Below are 12,849 nucleotides of genomic sequence, written 5' to 3' on the forward strand. Positions count from 1 at the left end.
ATGTCCTAAAATTTGAGTTGGTCCACGATACTACTATTCGTATCTCTACACGCCTTGGTCGAAACTAAACATCATGTATTCACAACGAGATGGATCGGGCGCAAGCGCGTGAAAGGCAACAAGCCCAACAAAGAGTTCTTCTACACAATCAAATGTGGGGGTGCGGAGTTGTCAAGAATAATTGTATAGCTCATTGTATTTTTTACGATTGTATAAAAATATATACACTATTACATTTGTATACTTAATTGTATTTTTTAAAATTAATACAATATTAATATTGTGATTTTTTGGACTTTAATGTGTTGTTAATAATTAATTTGATATAGTTAATTTATATAAAATCTAATTAAATGTAAATTTTAAAAAATAAAAAAAAATTACAATAGGTCATGATGCAATCCACGACTTGAGCATATTTAAAAAATATTTTTTTATTCGAGTCGCGGATATATTTATATTATATAATTTATTTAAATTATATTTATGCAATTTATTTATTTTTAATAATAAAAAAATAATTAACCCGGCAATAGTGACTGATTAAGTGGGATAGGTTTTCACGTGACAATTCAATGGGGTAAATGAAAGGTCTCAAGTTATTAAGTATAGATGTCTGGTCCAAGATGGGAACTGATTGCCAATCTATGCTTTAAACTAAGACCGAGAAACGCTTGAGTGGAAGGATTTATACTCGTATGAGTTCGGGAGTCAAAATGTTCACGTCATTATTCACCTAGTCTCTAGTGCCATAGACTGTTACTAGACGACCACCGATGATAATAGGCTATTTTTGGTTATCAGATAATTAAAAATAATTAATTAAATTATATTTAATTAATTGTGTTGGGAACACGTCCAAGTCTAGTTAGAGTCACATGGTAATCACCGGAACATGATGGAATTAATTTAAAATTAATTTCACAATGAAGGGATTAATTTAATTTCTTAGAGAGTATAAATGATTAGATCATTTCTATAAAATCTATAGGTTGAATATTTTCAAAGATTAATTAATTGGGTTAATTAATCTTGGATTTGGATATTTTAAATTAATTGAATTAATTTAATTAGGCTTGATTTAATTTATAAATTAGATTTATAAATTAAAAAAGAGAGAGTTGGGTCTTTTAATTGGATTAAAAGACATGGACCTTACATTGATGGCTTATAACTAAATTAGATTTGATATAGGTCCATTGATCATGGACTTGATCTACTAAGCTTAGCCCGTTTAAGTGCAGGCTCATGACCCAGTTTGACCTAGTCTAGGTCAAAGAATATATGACTTCTCTTGGTGAAAGAGAATGGGCGATTTTTGCCTCTTTAAAGTCCTAAAACTCGTTCATAGTTAGGTTGTTGCGGGATAGAAGAGTTTGGATAAGCTAGATTTTTCCTAATGTGTTGATACTAGTGTCATAATACCAATCTACACTCACTCTATCTGACACACAATCACGCCTACTCTCCTCCTTTCACCTTTCTTGCTAGCAATAGAAAGGAGCATTCCCCGGTGATTGAGTGGACATTTTTGATTCTCAACTCCTCTTTTGGAACTCGCCAACCTTATTACATGCTCTAACTATGTCCAATTCATGGTTATTTTGCAACTACGGAAGGAATTGTAGCTGCGTCAACCATGATCTAGTCATAGTCGTTCTATGCATAGGGCTACTGTGAAACCTCAGTCTATGGACTACTTAATGCACTATCGTAATCGAGGAGATTCAAGCTATACCAATCATGCCTTGATGGGTTTTCATGTGACATCTCCTGTAACCCGTTCAATAAAGTTGATAACCTCTTGTCAATCACCCACTAATGTACACAAATTCCACAAGTCTTTATCAATGAAACACAATACTCATTATACGAATGAATCACTTAATCAAGTCTTTATAGAATATGGTCGATGCTTGTCTCGACGGATTCTCGACTTGAAACGTTTAGATTAAACCATAGATGTTTATTTCATGATCGTCATCCTATTCGTGGTCCAGTCTTGTAGCATTTATGATCTAAGGGTTTCAACCAAATGTATAAAAATTACATATTTTAGGCATAAGATAAAGATGACCAAAAGACAAGTCTCATTAATTAATATTATTATTGAAAAAGATCGTTAAGAAATATATTACAATAAGCCAATTATTGATTTAATGGTCACTTATTCTAAACACATAGGATAACATTGGTCCACCTATATCTTAAGCCATCTGTTTTCCATGCTAATAGAATTAGAATTCACCACATTAGTAGGAAAATTTTCTTATTTAGGGGGAACTAGTTACCAGTTAACTTTATCCAAAAAGTTCATGTTGGTGTATTTATCTTCTTGCTGACGTGTCCATGAGTTAACATGTCATTTGATTTGAAAAATGTTGCCTACATGTCAGTTGAGCTAGGACTAGTTTGACTCAATTTCGTAAGTAGGCTTCAACTGTGTTGGAGGTGGTACTTTATTCTTTAGATTTTGCGCAGTTCAATTTGCTGATTGACCTTAATTGGGTTAAAACTCGTTGGCTAATTAGCCAAACATCTCTATTGGCCTTGAAAAATTGATACATAGGGATCGATTTTAATGATATTTTAACATTATTTTGAACAATAATGATATTTTAACATTAGTTCGACAATAGGATACAAAGTTCATTTTATAAATTCAAATAACTGTAAAAAAATAAAAATCATTTATTTATTGAGAAGAACTATAAATAAAATAAAGCGTACACGTGTGCAATATAGAAGTTTCATTTTTACTAAATTTCGGTGAGAATTAAGTCCAAATTCGTGATTTCGAGTAAAACTTCTCCACTCAGTTTCAAAATGCTCGGTGATGGATCGCAAACCCCTACTCGGTAAGATTTCAACTCCTACTTCATTTCCATGAATTCTTGTTGAGATTGCGGTTCCTACGCGAAATTGATAATTTCTAGGGAAAAAGGGTTAAGCTTATCTTGTTATTAGCTGTGTTTCAGTTAAATCACGTCAACAAAACTTGCTGTAGTTGATCGAAATTTCGCACAAGTCAGTTCTGGAGTAGCTTAATTGTGATTATTATCTTCTTGTTTTGTTTTTCTTCAATGCTTATCGAATCAATTTATTTTTAAATTTTCTTTAATTTTTATGTTAAGAACTCAAAAATTTTGAATTTTGGCGACGATTTTTTATTGTATGCTTGATACATCTGTGTTGAGGTTATCAATGTACCCAAAAGTTATTCGATATATACACGAGGAAGATGTTCTACTGTCCTATAGGGTAAGTTCATCTAAGAATATTGAAGGAAATGGAAAAAAATGGCAGGCATGAGTTGCTGAGTATGGTGAGGAAGCACTCAAAGTTGATAGGGCAAACGATATTGGAAGAGAATGAGACGGATGATGTGGAAATGGATTCTGCCTTCTGGCATGACATACTTGACTTATATTTTGTTCGCAGTAGAGAATCAAGGGGACGTGAAGATGATGATCTCATATTCTTTGTTAGAAAATTGGTATCTTCTTGTGCTCCATAAATTATCCTCTGCAGTTAATCGTATGCATAAATTTGATGTAATCAATTTATCCATGCAGAATTTGCAGGCCCAAAAACCCAGTGACAATGTGGAAAGCAACTCTCCTTACTTTGTACGCAGGTGGGCACCTAAGGTAAAAAGACAATGAAATACTGTTTATTGATTGCCGAACTACGTCCCTGCGTGGATGCCAAATGTTAGTTATTTATAAGAAGCTTATGCATTTCTTGGTTCCTGTACTTGATGTGACAGGATTATTTTCTGTGTCATCTTTGGTAATCTGCATTGGCTTATTCCTGAACTTTTCTTTTCATGGCAAATTTCACTAATTTTTACAGACTATTCACTTTTTTGACATCCAAAAGGAACAAACTGATAAACATGATGCTGGTTCAATCATGTTAAAGCAGAGTGTATTACGCATTTATGCATGAAATTACAACCGACTCACGGTATTGTCATAATGGAATTAGATAGGAACTTTTAATTATTTTCATTTCAAACAATTGACTTCTAATTATGCCAATGACTGAAAATATTTAACCCATGTGCTATTGTGAAATATTTGTGCATATGGGCCTTCTTATGTTAAGATCTAAAGCATATCATGAATATCTAGTAGTTGGTATCCAATTGGAGGAACATCATTGTATGCACAAACAGAAAATTGCTTTGCTATAGAGGTTCTCGCTATTTCCTATTACTGTTCTCTGGTTTCCGTTGTGATATAGCTTTGTGAAGTGGAGTTATAACTGCATTTCAAGTATTTGATAGGTCCATCTTATTCCCCATGTTGAGTACTGGAAATTGTAAACTTTACCCTCTCTTCAGACTTCAAGAATACAGATCTTTCACAAAATAAAGTTCCACTGAATCCTGAGTGCTAGTTTCTACAATGTTCTTAATCTTTTTGTTCTATCTATGTTTCATTAAGATATATGAATCTAACATGACCATAAGTTGAATGCTGGTATACTCCAAAATTTATCAATGTTGCCTCCTGCATCTGTTTGTGCAATGGAATCTTACATGCTTGGTGCACAATATTCATTCTCGATTAAATGAAATTCATGTTCTTTTTTCTGGCAGTTGGACGACTTAATTGGTGAGAATTCAATATATGTAGATTGGAGGCGGTCTTTTTATCTGAATTTGATTGCTCATACCTCTTTCAGTGTGACTGTAGCAATTTGCAGGTAAATCTTATCACAGCAATTTCTGTGAGAAATTTACTTTAGTAACTTTGACCAGATTTTTCTTTCTTATTGTATTCGGTGGTTTCTCTGATCCTTTTGAGCCAATATTGGCTTTTATACTAAAAGCTTTGGACTCTTGATGAGGTTGTTTGGTGGTCTCTTAGTTCCTTTCCTGAGAAAATGTTGACATCTATGTTAAACTATGTTGGCTTCTGTATGAAGTCATTCGGTGTGTTGCTTGATTCTCTTGGAATTAGGAGCAAAGGGGTTTTTTTGGGAAAAGATTACAAATGGGTGTGCATGCATATAATCAAATTGGGAGCTAGTATGTGGATGCTCTGAGAAATATTAATAAGATCTGGACTTGGAAATAATATTGTTCTAATTCATTTTTGAGATAAAATGCATATAGTTAAACCAAGATTTACATTGAAGAGGGCACTTTTTGTGTTGCTAGTAAAGACTAGTTCTGCTTAGTACTTATTGGCCGCGATAGGCTATATGTGATGAATAGAAAACAAAGAAAATTAAGACCAGATACATGTGGTTGAGCTATCAACACTTTAGAAATCTGTAATTTCATCTAAAAGAGTAATCAAAGAACGGAGTATGCTGCACCAAGGCCGTCCATGATGCCTTGTATCAAATTTCCTCTTGGTTTCCATTTTTCATAGAAATTAACATTCTTCTATCATCAGTTTGCCACAGATTAACTTACATTATTTAATTGGACATGGCTTGTCCGGAAAGAGCCATGTCTTGTGAGCTTTATATTGATTTATTTGCTAGATAATTCTAAACTTTGTCCTAAGTTTTCTTTTCTTTTAACTAAATCTGCCATCTTCATTTTTCCTTCCAGTCATCAGGTCCTTCGGCAATATCACGCTAGCCAAGGCAAAACCTTGTCTCCTATCTATAAGGTATCTGTAGTTTTTGGGGATAGATACAGTTTATTGTTGTCAATTCTTTGGGCCGTTTCCTTCAAATGGGTGCTTCATTGATTGGGAGGAATTTGGTCTTATAAACATTTATTATGATATAAACATTTATGCAGTTCTTGGGTACACAAGCCTGCTCTAATATTCAATGTATAATCTGCTCTCAAGGGGCTTCTCCTCAATGCTAATAAGAAGCTCCAAAAGGTCTAGATATATCCTGAGAGGGAGGGGAGGGAGGATTTTGACATATTGGAAGAAGGGAGAGTGGGATGAAGGATTTTCATGTCTTTGCTGTTGCTACACTGATATGCTGACTCCAATTGTCAGCTTTTAGATTATTTGTTATATTTGCGTCAACCTTCGAAAAGGCGCGCGCCACTAACTACTATGAGCTTTGTTTGCTAGACTTTGTTGACATGTTAACTTAAGTTGTGGTGATTTTTGTTTGCTGGAATCAAAACATTAAATTTGTTTGGAATACTTTACATGATGAGACCTGTATAAATTCCTTCGTCCCATGTTCTTGGCAAAAGAAAGCATAACAAACTAACTTCTTAGTGTCATCTTCTGTTCAGCCTTCCTTTTAAGGTGATATATTTTTTCATCGCAGTCTGGACTTCCTTTTTGTAAATTTTCAACATGCAAAAGTTTTCTTTTGGAAAGAGCTTTTCTAATATTATATTCTTCTGTATTTTGATATTATCCTGTCTCATAAGACCTGAGAACTTAAGCATATCATGTTTGACAGGTTGTGAAGACTGTATATGCATCTCCGAGTCGTATTAATTTTCATTTGGATTCAAGAAAGGCAAGTTTTCTCGTCAAGCACACTACCCAACTCTTGCTTATATATTTCTCTCGTTCATCATGGTTACTGTCTTATGTGAGCATTCAGGAAGTAGAAACAACACCTGCCTATCCAGATATCTGTTTTGCAGTAGATGACTTCGATTCGACATTTGATGCAGTGGTAAGGTGCATATTTTATGATGATTATGTTATGAAATGTGTTCGATCGATACAGTTACATCATATATCTGCACTTTTGGATCTATAGTTTGCATGGGATTTCCGTTGCTTCACAATTTTAATAGCTAAATTTTAGGAAAGTTGTTAAGATCTTTAATCATCTCTTGTGCAGCACATGTCTAGTATAATCTGTATATTTTCTGCCAGTCTGATAAGTGATACACTTACCAGTTATGAGTCAGAGGTGTCTTTAATTGTATAGTTTTGCAAGGAAGGAACTTCCTTGTGCAGAGGCAGGTGAGTTTCATCAGGATTTACACCATGCATGATAAGATCCCTCTTACACCATCCATCCTTTTCCCCTCTGATTTATTCACTTTCTGGCAAGACCCTGAGCATTAGCCCTTCTCTTATTTTTGAGAGATCAGCTCTGGGACATCAGGACTTGATATTAGGTGGACAATTTCCCCTTGTCTGGTCATGTAGGGGTCTAAATATGGTTTCTTTATCATTGACGACTCTCTGAAGTGGGAGACAGGATGCATGATGTTAGGACATTCTTAGTTGTTTTGATTATCATGAAACTTGGTTATGATCATTGAATGAGCTTTTTATGCTTGTATCTTCTAATTCTTCCTTTGTGGATGAATAGTCACCAATGTATTTCCTTTCCCTTTTTCATCACCCAGCCAATTTTTCAAAATTTTGTATAAGCTTCTTTATGGTCTTCTAATTAGGTAGTACTTCACCTTGCAGTCCATCATCTATCATCTCTAAAATCTTATTCCCACAGGTCTTGACTGATACAGACCACTGCTATTGTGTGCTGCTAAATGCTCATGACGGGGCGGCATTTCCATGTGAGAAAAAGCCAGAACAACCTGCTGGTTCGGACATTTCTTCTTCAGAAAATGTTACAGGTGGTGGCAAGATAAAGAACTCCAAGGTAGTGTTCAGAGAATCTGAAAGCCAGTTTGATCAATACACCTCATCCCTGCTGAGGACAAACTTTTTTGCAGATTACCCTTTTCTCAGGCTTTGTCAGCTACCAAATGGTCCGAGAAGCATATGATGGTAATTTTCTTTGTTCAACACTCATGTAATGCTGTAGAACTTTATCTATTCCTCTGCTCTTCATTTCAGCCATTCATTTAGTAATCAGAGATATAATCACACATTTCTAAAAAACTTTCCTTCATGGATTGCTGGACGGATACATGATTGGATAGTAAATTTCAGTAGAACCTGGACTTGGATCTTGTGGGTTCAGGCCTGAAAGCTGGTACTTTACCACTCTACCAGAAACTGCATTTTGCTATATTACGTGAAGAGTTTGATGCAAAAAAGTGAATTTCTTTATTCCCCATTCAATTTGTGGGTATTTCTAATACCAACAAATTATTTGCCAAGTGATGACTAATGGCAGCTAGGACCCTTCCACTTCGCATCACTAGAAAGGTTTGGTTGTTATTTAGTATTTCGGAGGTGAGCAAGATGAGTGACGGTTGATTATGTATCTTTCCCATTTTTAAGCCTGTCAGGAAAATGAGATGGTTGGAGCAAATGATTCTAAATTTTTATTATGATAAAACCAGGAAGTAGCTCGGGCTAGAACATGAAGAATTCCTTAAGGCTGCATTTGGATGGAGGGATTTGGATTTAAAGGAAGGACTTGGAGTAAGGACTTCAAATTACTCCATATTAAGTCCATTACAATGCCACAAAAAATGGTTTATGAATGAAAGTTTAAGAATTTGAAATCTTTTGTGGCATGGATTTATCCAAACAAGTTTGATTGAGTTGTTATTATGGATTTGAAATCCATAGGTTCAAATATGTCAATCCAGACCTAACAAAGTTATTTTTTCTTAAGTACTAGGAAGCTTAATGTTCACATAGGTTAGGCACTGAGAACAGCATGCTGATTGATGGTATTAGATTGACTAGCAGCTGTAATTGACTCGAGGCAGGCAACAATTGTTTATCAAAACTAGAGAACTGCAGCTTTTATTTGCTTGAGCATGCAAATTAATCAAGATTTTATAGATATAATCTTTCAACCCAACTTCCATAGCATTTTTTCTTTATCATTAAGTTTTCACTAGACAGTTTGCAAGATTGTCAGAATTGAGCTCTAGAAGCCTGCGGCCCTTTTAAACCAGTTTCTAAGATCATGTTCAGGCATTGGCATGATAGCTCAAATGATTTGTGGAGAATTTTGTTGTTAAAACTTCTAACGATGTCAAGAAAAAGCCGATGTCTTTGCTTAATAAGATTGGTTTCCAAATCTACATATATCATGTGCTAAACTTTTTTTTTATTTTTTTTGCTAGATGTTCTTAACCTTTAGTATATACTCTCTTGATGTAATATTTGGTTTAGCACGTAATCTTTTCTGAAGTTTGATTACAGAAAAGGCCCTTTGCTGTAAAATTGCAAATGAAATTGCTATAGAATTGCAATTTTATGTTTCAAATAAGTTAAAAGGAAATCTTTTTGATCCAGAAAAGGTCAATACTTGGTATGTTGATGTTTGCTGTATTTTTAACATTAAATCTAGTTCAATTAATGAAATAACCACTAAAAGCTTTGAGCATTCTGCTAATGTAAACAAAGTATCAAATTAGATGTATGCTTTTTTACCCCCAGAGTTCGAGGACTCCTTTGTATGAAGAGTCACGTTATATGCCATTGAGATGCTTTTGTTTTGACTGAAAACTCTTGTAGCATCCATTCAATTTTAAATTCATCTCTTTTTGATTAATCAAACAAACACTTTTCTAAACCAATTTTTAAGATTATGGATTTAATTACCCAATTCATGAAGTAAAGTAAATAGTGAAGAACACTTTAAGATACCTTTTTATTGACTTCACAAGCGAAGAAGATATTAGTTTTCATGTAATGTGCTAGACTATTAGTAATCTCGTATAACAGGATTCTACTGAAACCATCAACACACTTGCTTGAGTCTGTAACTGGCATGTTAAAATCTAGAATTGGTTAACCAAGAAGTTGATTTGGATCAGTTTGTTTCGCTCGAGATAATGAACATCAAAATAACCCGAGTGTGGACCGTGTTTCAGTCGGTAGTTGATCATGTTAACCCATCTCTAAAGTTGATAGCTCTGTACTTGTAAGGTCTCCGTGTATACAGACAATTTTTTACTTGAATATATTTTTTGTATTCGTTCCTATTACATATTGAAAAACGTTGTTACTGCTTCTTTTCTCTTTCAATCTCCAGCTGGGAGGACTGGTTTTGGCAGCCTTCTTTCTCTTGGTCATTCTTCTGGGAAAACAGACAGAATTTACATGAAAGGTCCTGGAGGCCGTGGCGAAGTTGAAGTAGCTGTCTCTGGTGTTCTTGGTAAGTCGACATTACCTTCATTGTGTTGTTTAAATGTCATAGTATGGTAAGACTTTTCTGAGTTGAATTGAGCACTAGGATAATGAGGGATATATTTTCTGAGAGTCTTGTCCCATGGTTTTGGTTAAGAGGCTTTTTTCTAGTGACATAGTAACTTGTTTTTCCCCCTCCCTCTTTTATGCGGATGAGGCACCGAGTTAGGGGAGAAAAGGCTGGAAAGCAGCCCCCTTTAAGATTGATCCCTCTTTCCGAAAATGTACACACATATTTGTATGTTCCACTCCAGCACCTGGGAAGTCGTTGACACAAACAGCCGTGGCTGCGAAAACCCGCTGCTGCCCCTCCGTGACCTTGGCCTTTAAGCATGCATGTAGTAGACCAAACATCATCCTTGGGTTAAGGTTTTGCTTCTTTTGGTGTGTTTCGGATCAATTACTATTAGAAACTGTTCAAAAACAAAATCAAAAACGTTACTCGAAAGTTGTCAAAAGAGACATGAAGAATAAGCATGACACTAAGAATTCATCTATTCATCAGTTAGAGAGATGAGATAATTGTTTCACTACAAAATTAGGAAAAGTAGAAAGTTTAGCAAGACTCTAAGGACCCAGTTGTTTGGTGGGAATTGAATCCAATATTAAGAATATAATTGCTGAGATTTTGATTGCTGGGCATCTTATTTCATTTTAAGCGTTTGGATGGCAAATATCAAAATTCTTACAAATGTCTGAACGATAAAGGAATGAAAATAACAAAAATGTCCCTGAGACATATGTATATACACACATACATATGTATACAAATATCATTATATAATATACATATTTTTGCTTATATTAAATATATAAAATATTATCAAATTCAAATAAATATTGTGAAAATATATTTCATATGAATATTTAATTTTATCAATTACACAAAAAGGATAGATAAAAAATTAAAATCAATAAAATCAAATTTGATAATTAGAAATAAAATAACAAGGCAAGACCAAGAAGAACTTTCATATAAGATTCCCAAGGAAAATGAATAAGAATACAATCACAATATTAGGATTTACATTCCTGGATATTTGGTGCAATATTCCGAAGTCCCCCTAATTTGAAGTAATGTTACCAAAACAAAAGAATAAGATACATGTATTTGGATGCCCTGGACATACTCCATTCCGTGCCAAATAAACGGATCCAAAAAGATCTCATAGAAAATTTAAGGAAGAAGGACTATGTTGGCGAAAACTGCGCCCTGTTTGGTTTTTTTTCATTCTCAATTTTCAATCTTTAGTATTTCAAGTGTTCATTTTTTGTATTGGGTTTTGTGCAAAATACAAAATGTTTGGATTTTGATATTTTGTGGTTTTTTATACGAAAAGACATGACAAAATGAAATGTGTTAATTAGAATTTTTTGTAATAGTTTTTTTTGTATGAAATGATGTGATAAAATAGATTTTCCTGACCTTTATGGTTCAATTTCACAACATGTTTAATAATTTGAAATACTATAGAATTGAAAATCGACTTTGGAAACAAAACCAAACTAAGACTTGAAACTACAGTGTGTTTTAATTTCCATGGAAATGCTGTTATGTAACTTCATCTGAATTTATGGCTGCACCTACTCATCTGTGGTTTCCACTTCTGGCTTCAGTGGAAGCTCCTTTAGTATCTCCATTTCTGTTAAATCCTCTCAGAAGTGAAATTCTAGCGCCTCTTTTTGCCCTTCCAATCGTGATTATTTTACTTGTCCCATCAAATCATAATTCTTAAGGTATACAATAAATTTCTCCATTGTATTCAAATTATTTGATAATAGATTAAGCTTTTGAGTGTCTTTCACAGATCAAAGCAAGATGGAATTAGGTCCTCAATCACCAATTCAAATATCTAAAAGAGGACTTGGGATTGGAACTATTGTTCGCACAGCAGCATCTGTTGCATCAACAGCGGCAAAGCATGCTTATGCTGCAGCCTCTTCCTCTCGACCTACAGAGGAAGAGATGCTGCCCCTCAAGTGCTGCTTGATGTCCATATCGTTGCCATGGGAAAACATTGCTCATGATCTCTTATTCAAGGTGAAGACTTTTGTTTGTCAATCTCTTTTTGGCATGACAATTCCCACATTAAGTTAATGAAAATTGTGCATAAGAGGTGGCTAAAAAAATCAAGCAGTGAATTACTGTGATATATCTAGCATGACTTGAGATGATGCTGACTTCTTGTCTCCATGTGAAATGAAGGGAAGTCCACCAGTGAACTTGTAGTAATCAAGTCAAGGTTCAAACTTCAAGAATTAACTTACGAGGTAAGGTACGCGAACAAATCAGAAATGGGTTCACTGGAAAAGAAATGTTTGGAGTTGGTTTGTAAATTACTTGTATCTTAGTAGTTCTGTTGCAACAGTTAATGTTAGTTCGAGTAGCATAGTGTTTTATTTCTATTTAGTTCGAACGCTGATGATCTAGTAAACCAATGCTTGTATTTGAATTTAATTCGACTCTTACATGCATTTTACAATTTTACTCATGTCCTGCTAGTTTCAGCTTGCTGCTGTGCTAATGGTTTTCACCGCAGTACATTGGCAACATGTTAAGATTGACTTTTGAGTTCTGAATGCTGTCTATGTCTCCTGGAAGCCATTTGAATTTGGATGAATGTTTTTCGGAAAATCTACATGAGAAAGTTGGTTCATTGCTTGGCAGCCACTTGAAAACCAACCAAGTACTGAAATAGAATAATGTTACATTTGAATTCATGAATTTGAAGTTTTGGAATTTAAAACTGTAATAACAACTTCTTAAAATTTGTTTGGATAATTTTAAATTTAAAGGATTTCAAATTTTGAAGTCTTATTTTGAATT

General features: G+C 34.3%; 1 protein-coding gene across 1 annotated transcript; it reads left to right on the forward strand.

Annotated features, from left to right (window-relative positions):
* On the forward strand, window positions 2,752-12,514 carry LOC105155611 (uncharacterized protein KIAA0930 homolog; the record flags this gene model as incomplete). The annotated part of the gene is given in 12 exon segments (XM_011071505.2): window positions 2,752-2,858; window positions 3,307-3,496; window positions 3,576-3,650; window positions 4,607-4,713; window positions 5,573-5,633; window positions 6,400-6,459; window positions 6,547-6,621; window positions 7,414-7,566; window positions 7,640-7,694; window positions 9,868-9,990; window positions 11,831-12,063; window positions 12,229-12,514. Coding segments are annotated over 12 exon segments (1,188 nt in total). The 3' UTR covers window positions 12,253-12,514.

The sequence above is a fragment of the Sesamum indicum genome, linkage group LG2 (genome assembly GCF_000512975.1).
Source record: "Sesamum indicum cultivar Zhongzhi No. 13 linkage group LG2, S_indicum_v1.0, whole genome shotgun sequence".
Classification (NCBI taxonomy): domain Eukaryota; kingdom Viridiplantae; phylum Streptophyta; class Magnoliopsida; order Lamiales; family Pedaliaceae; genus Sesamum; species Sesamum indicum.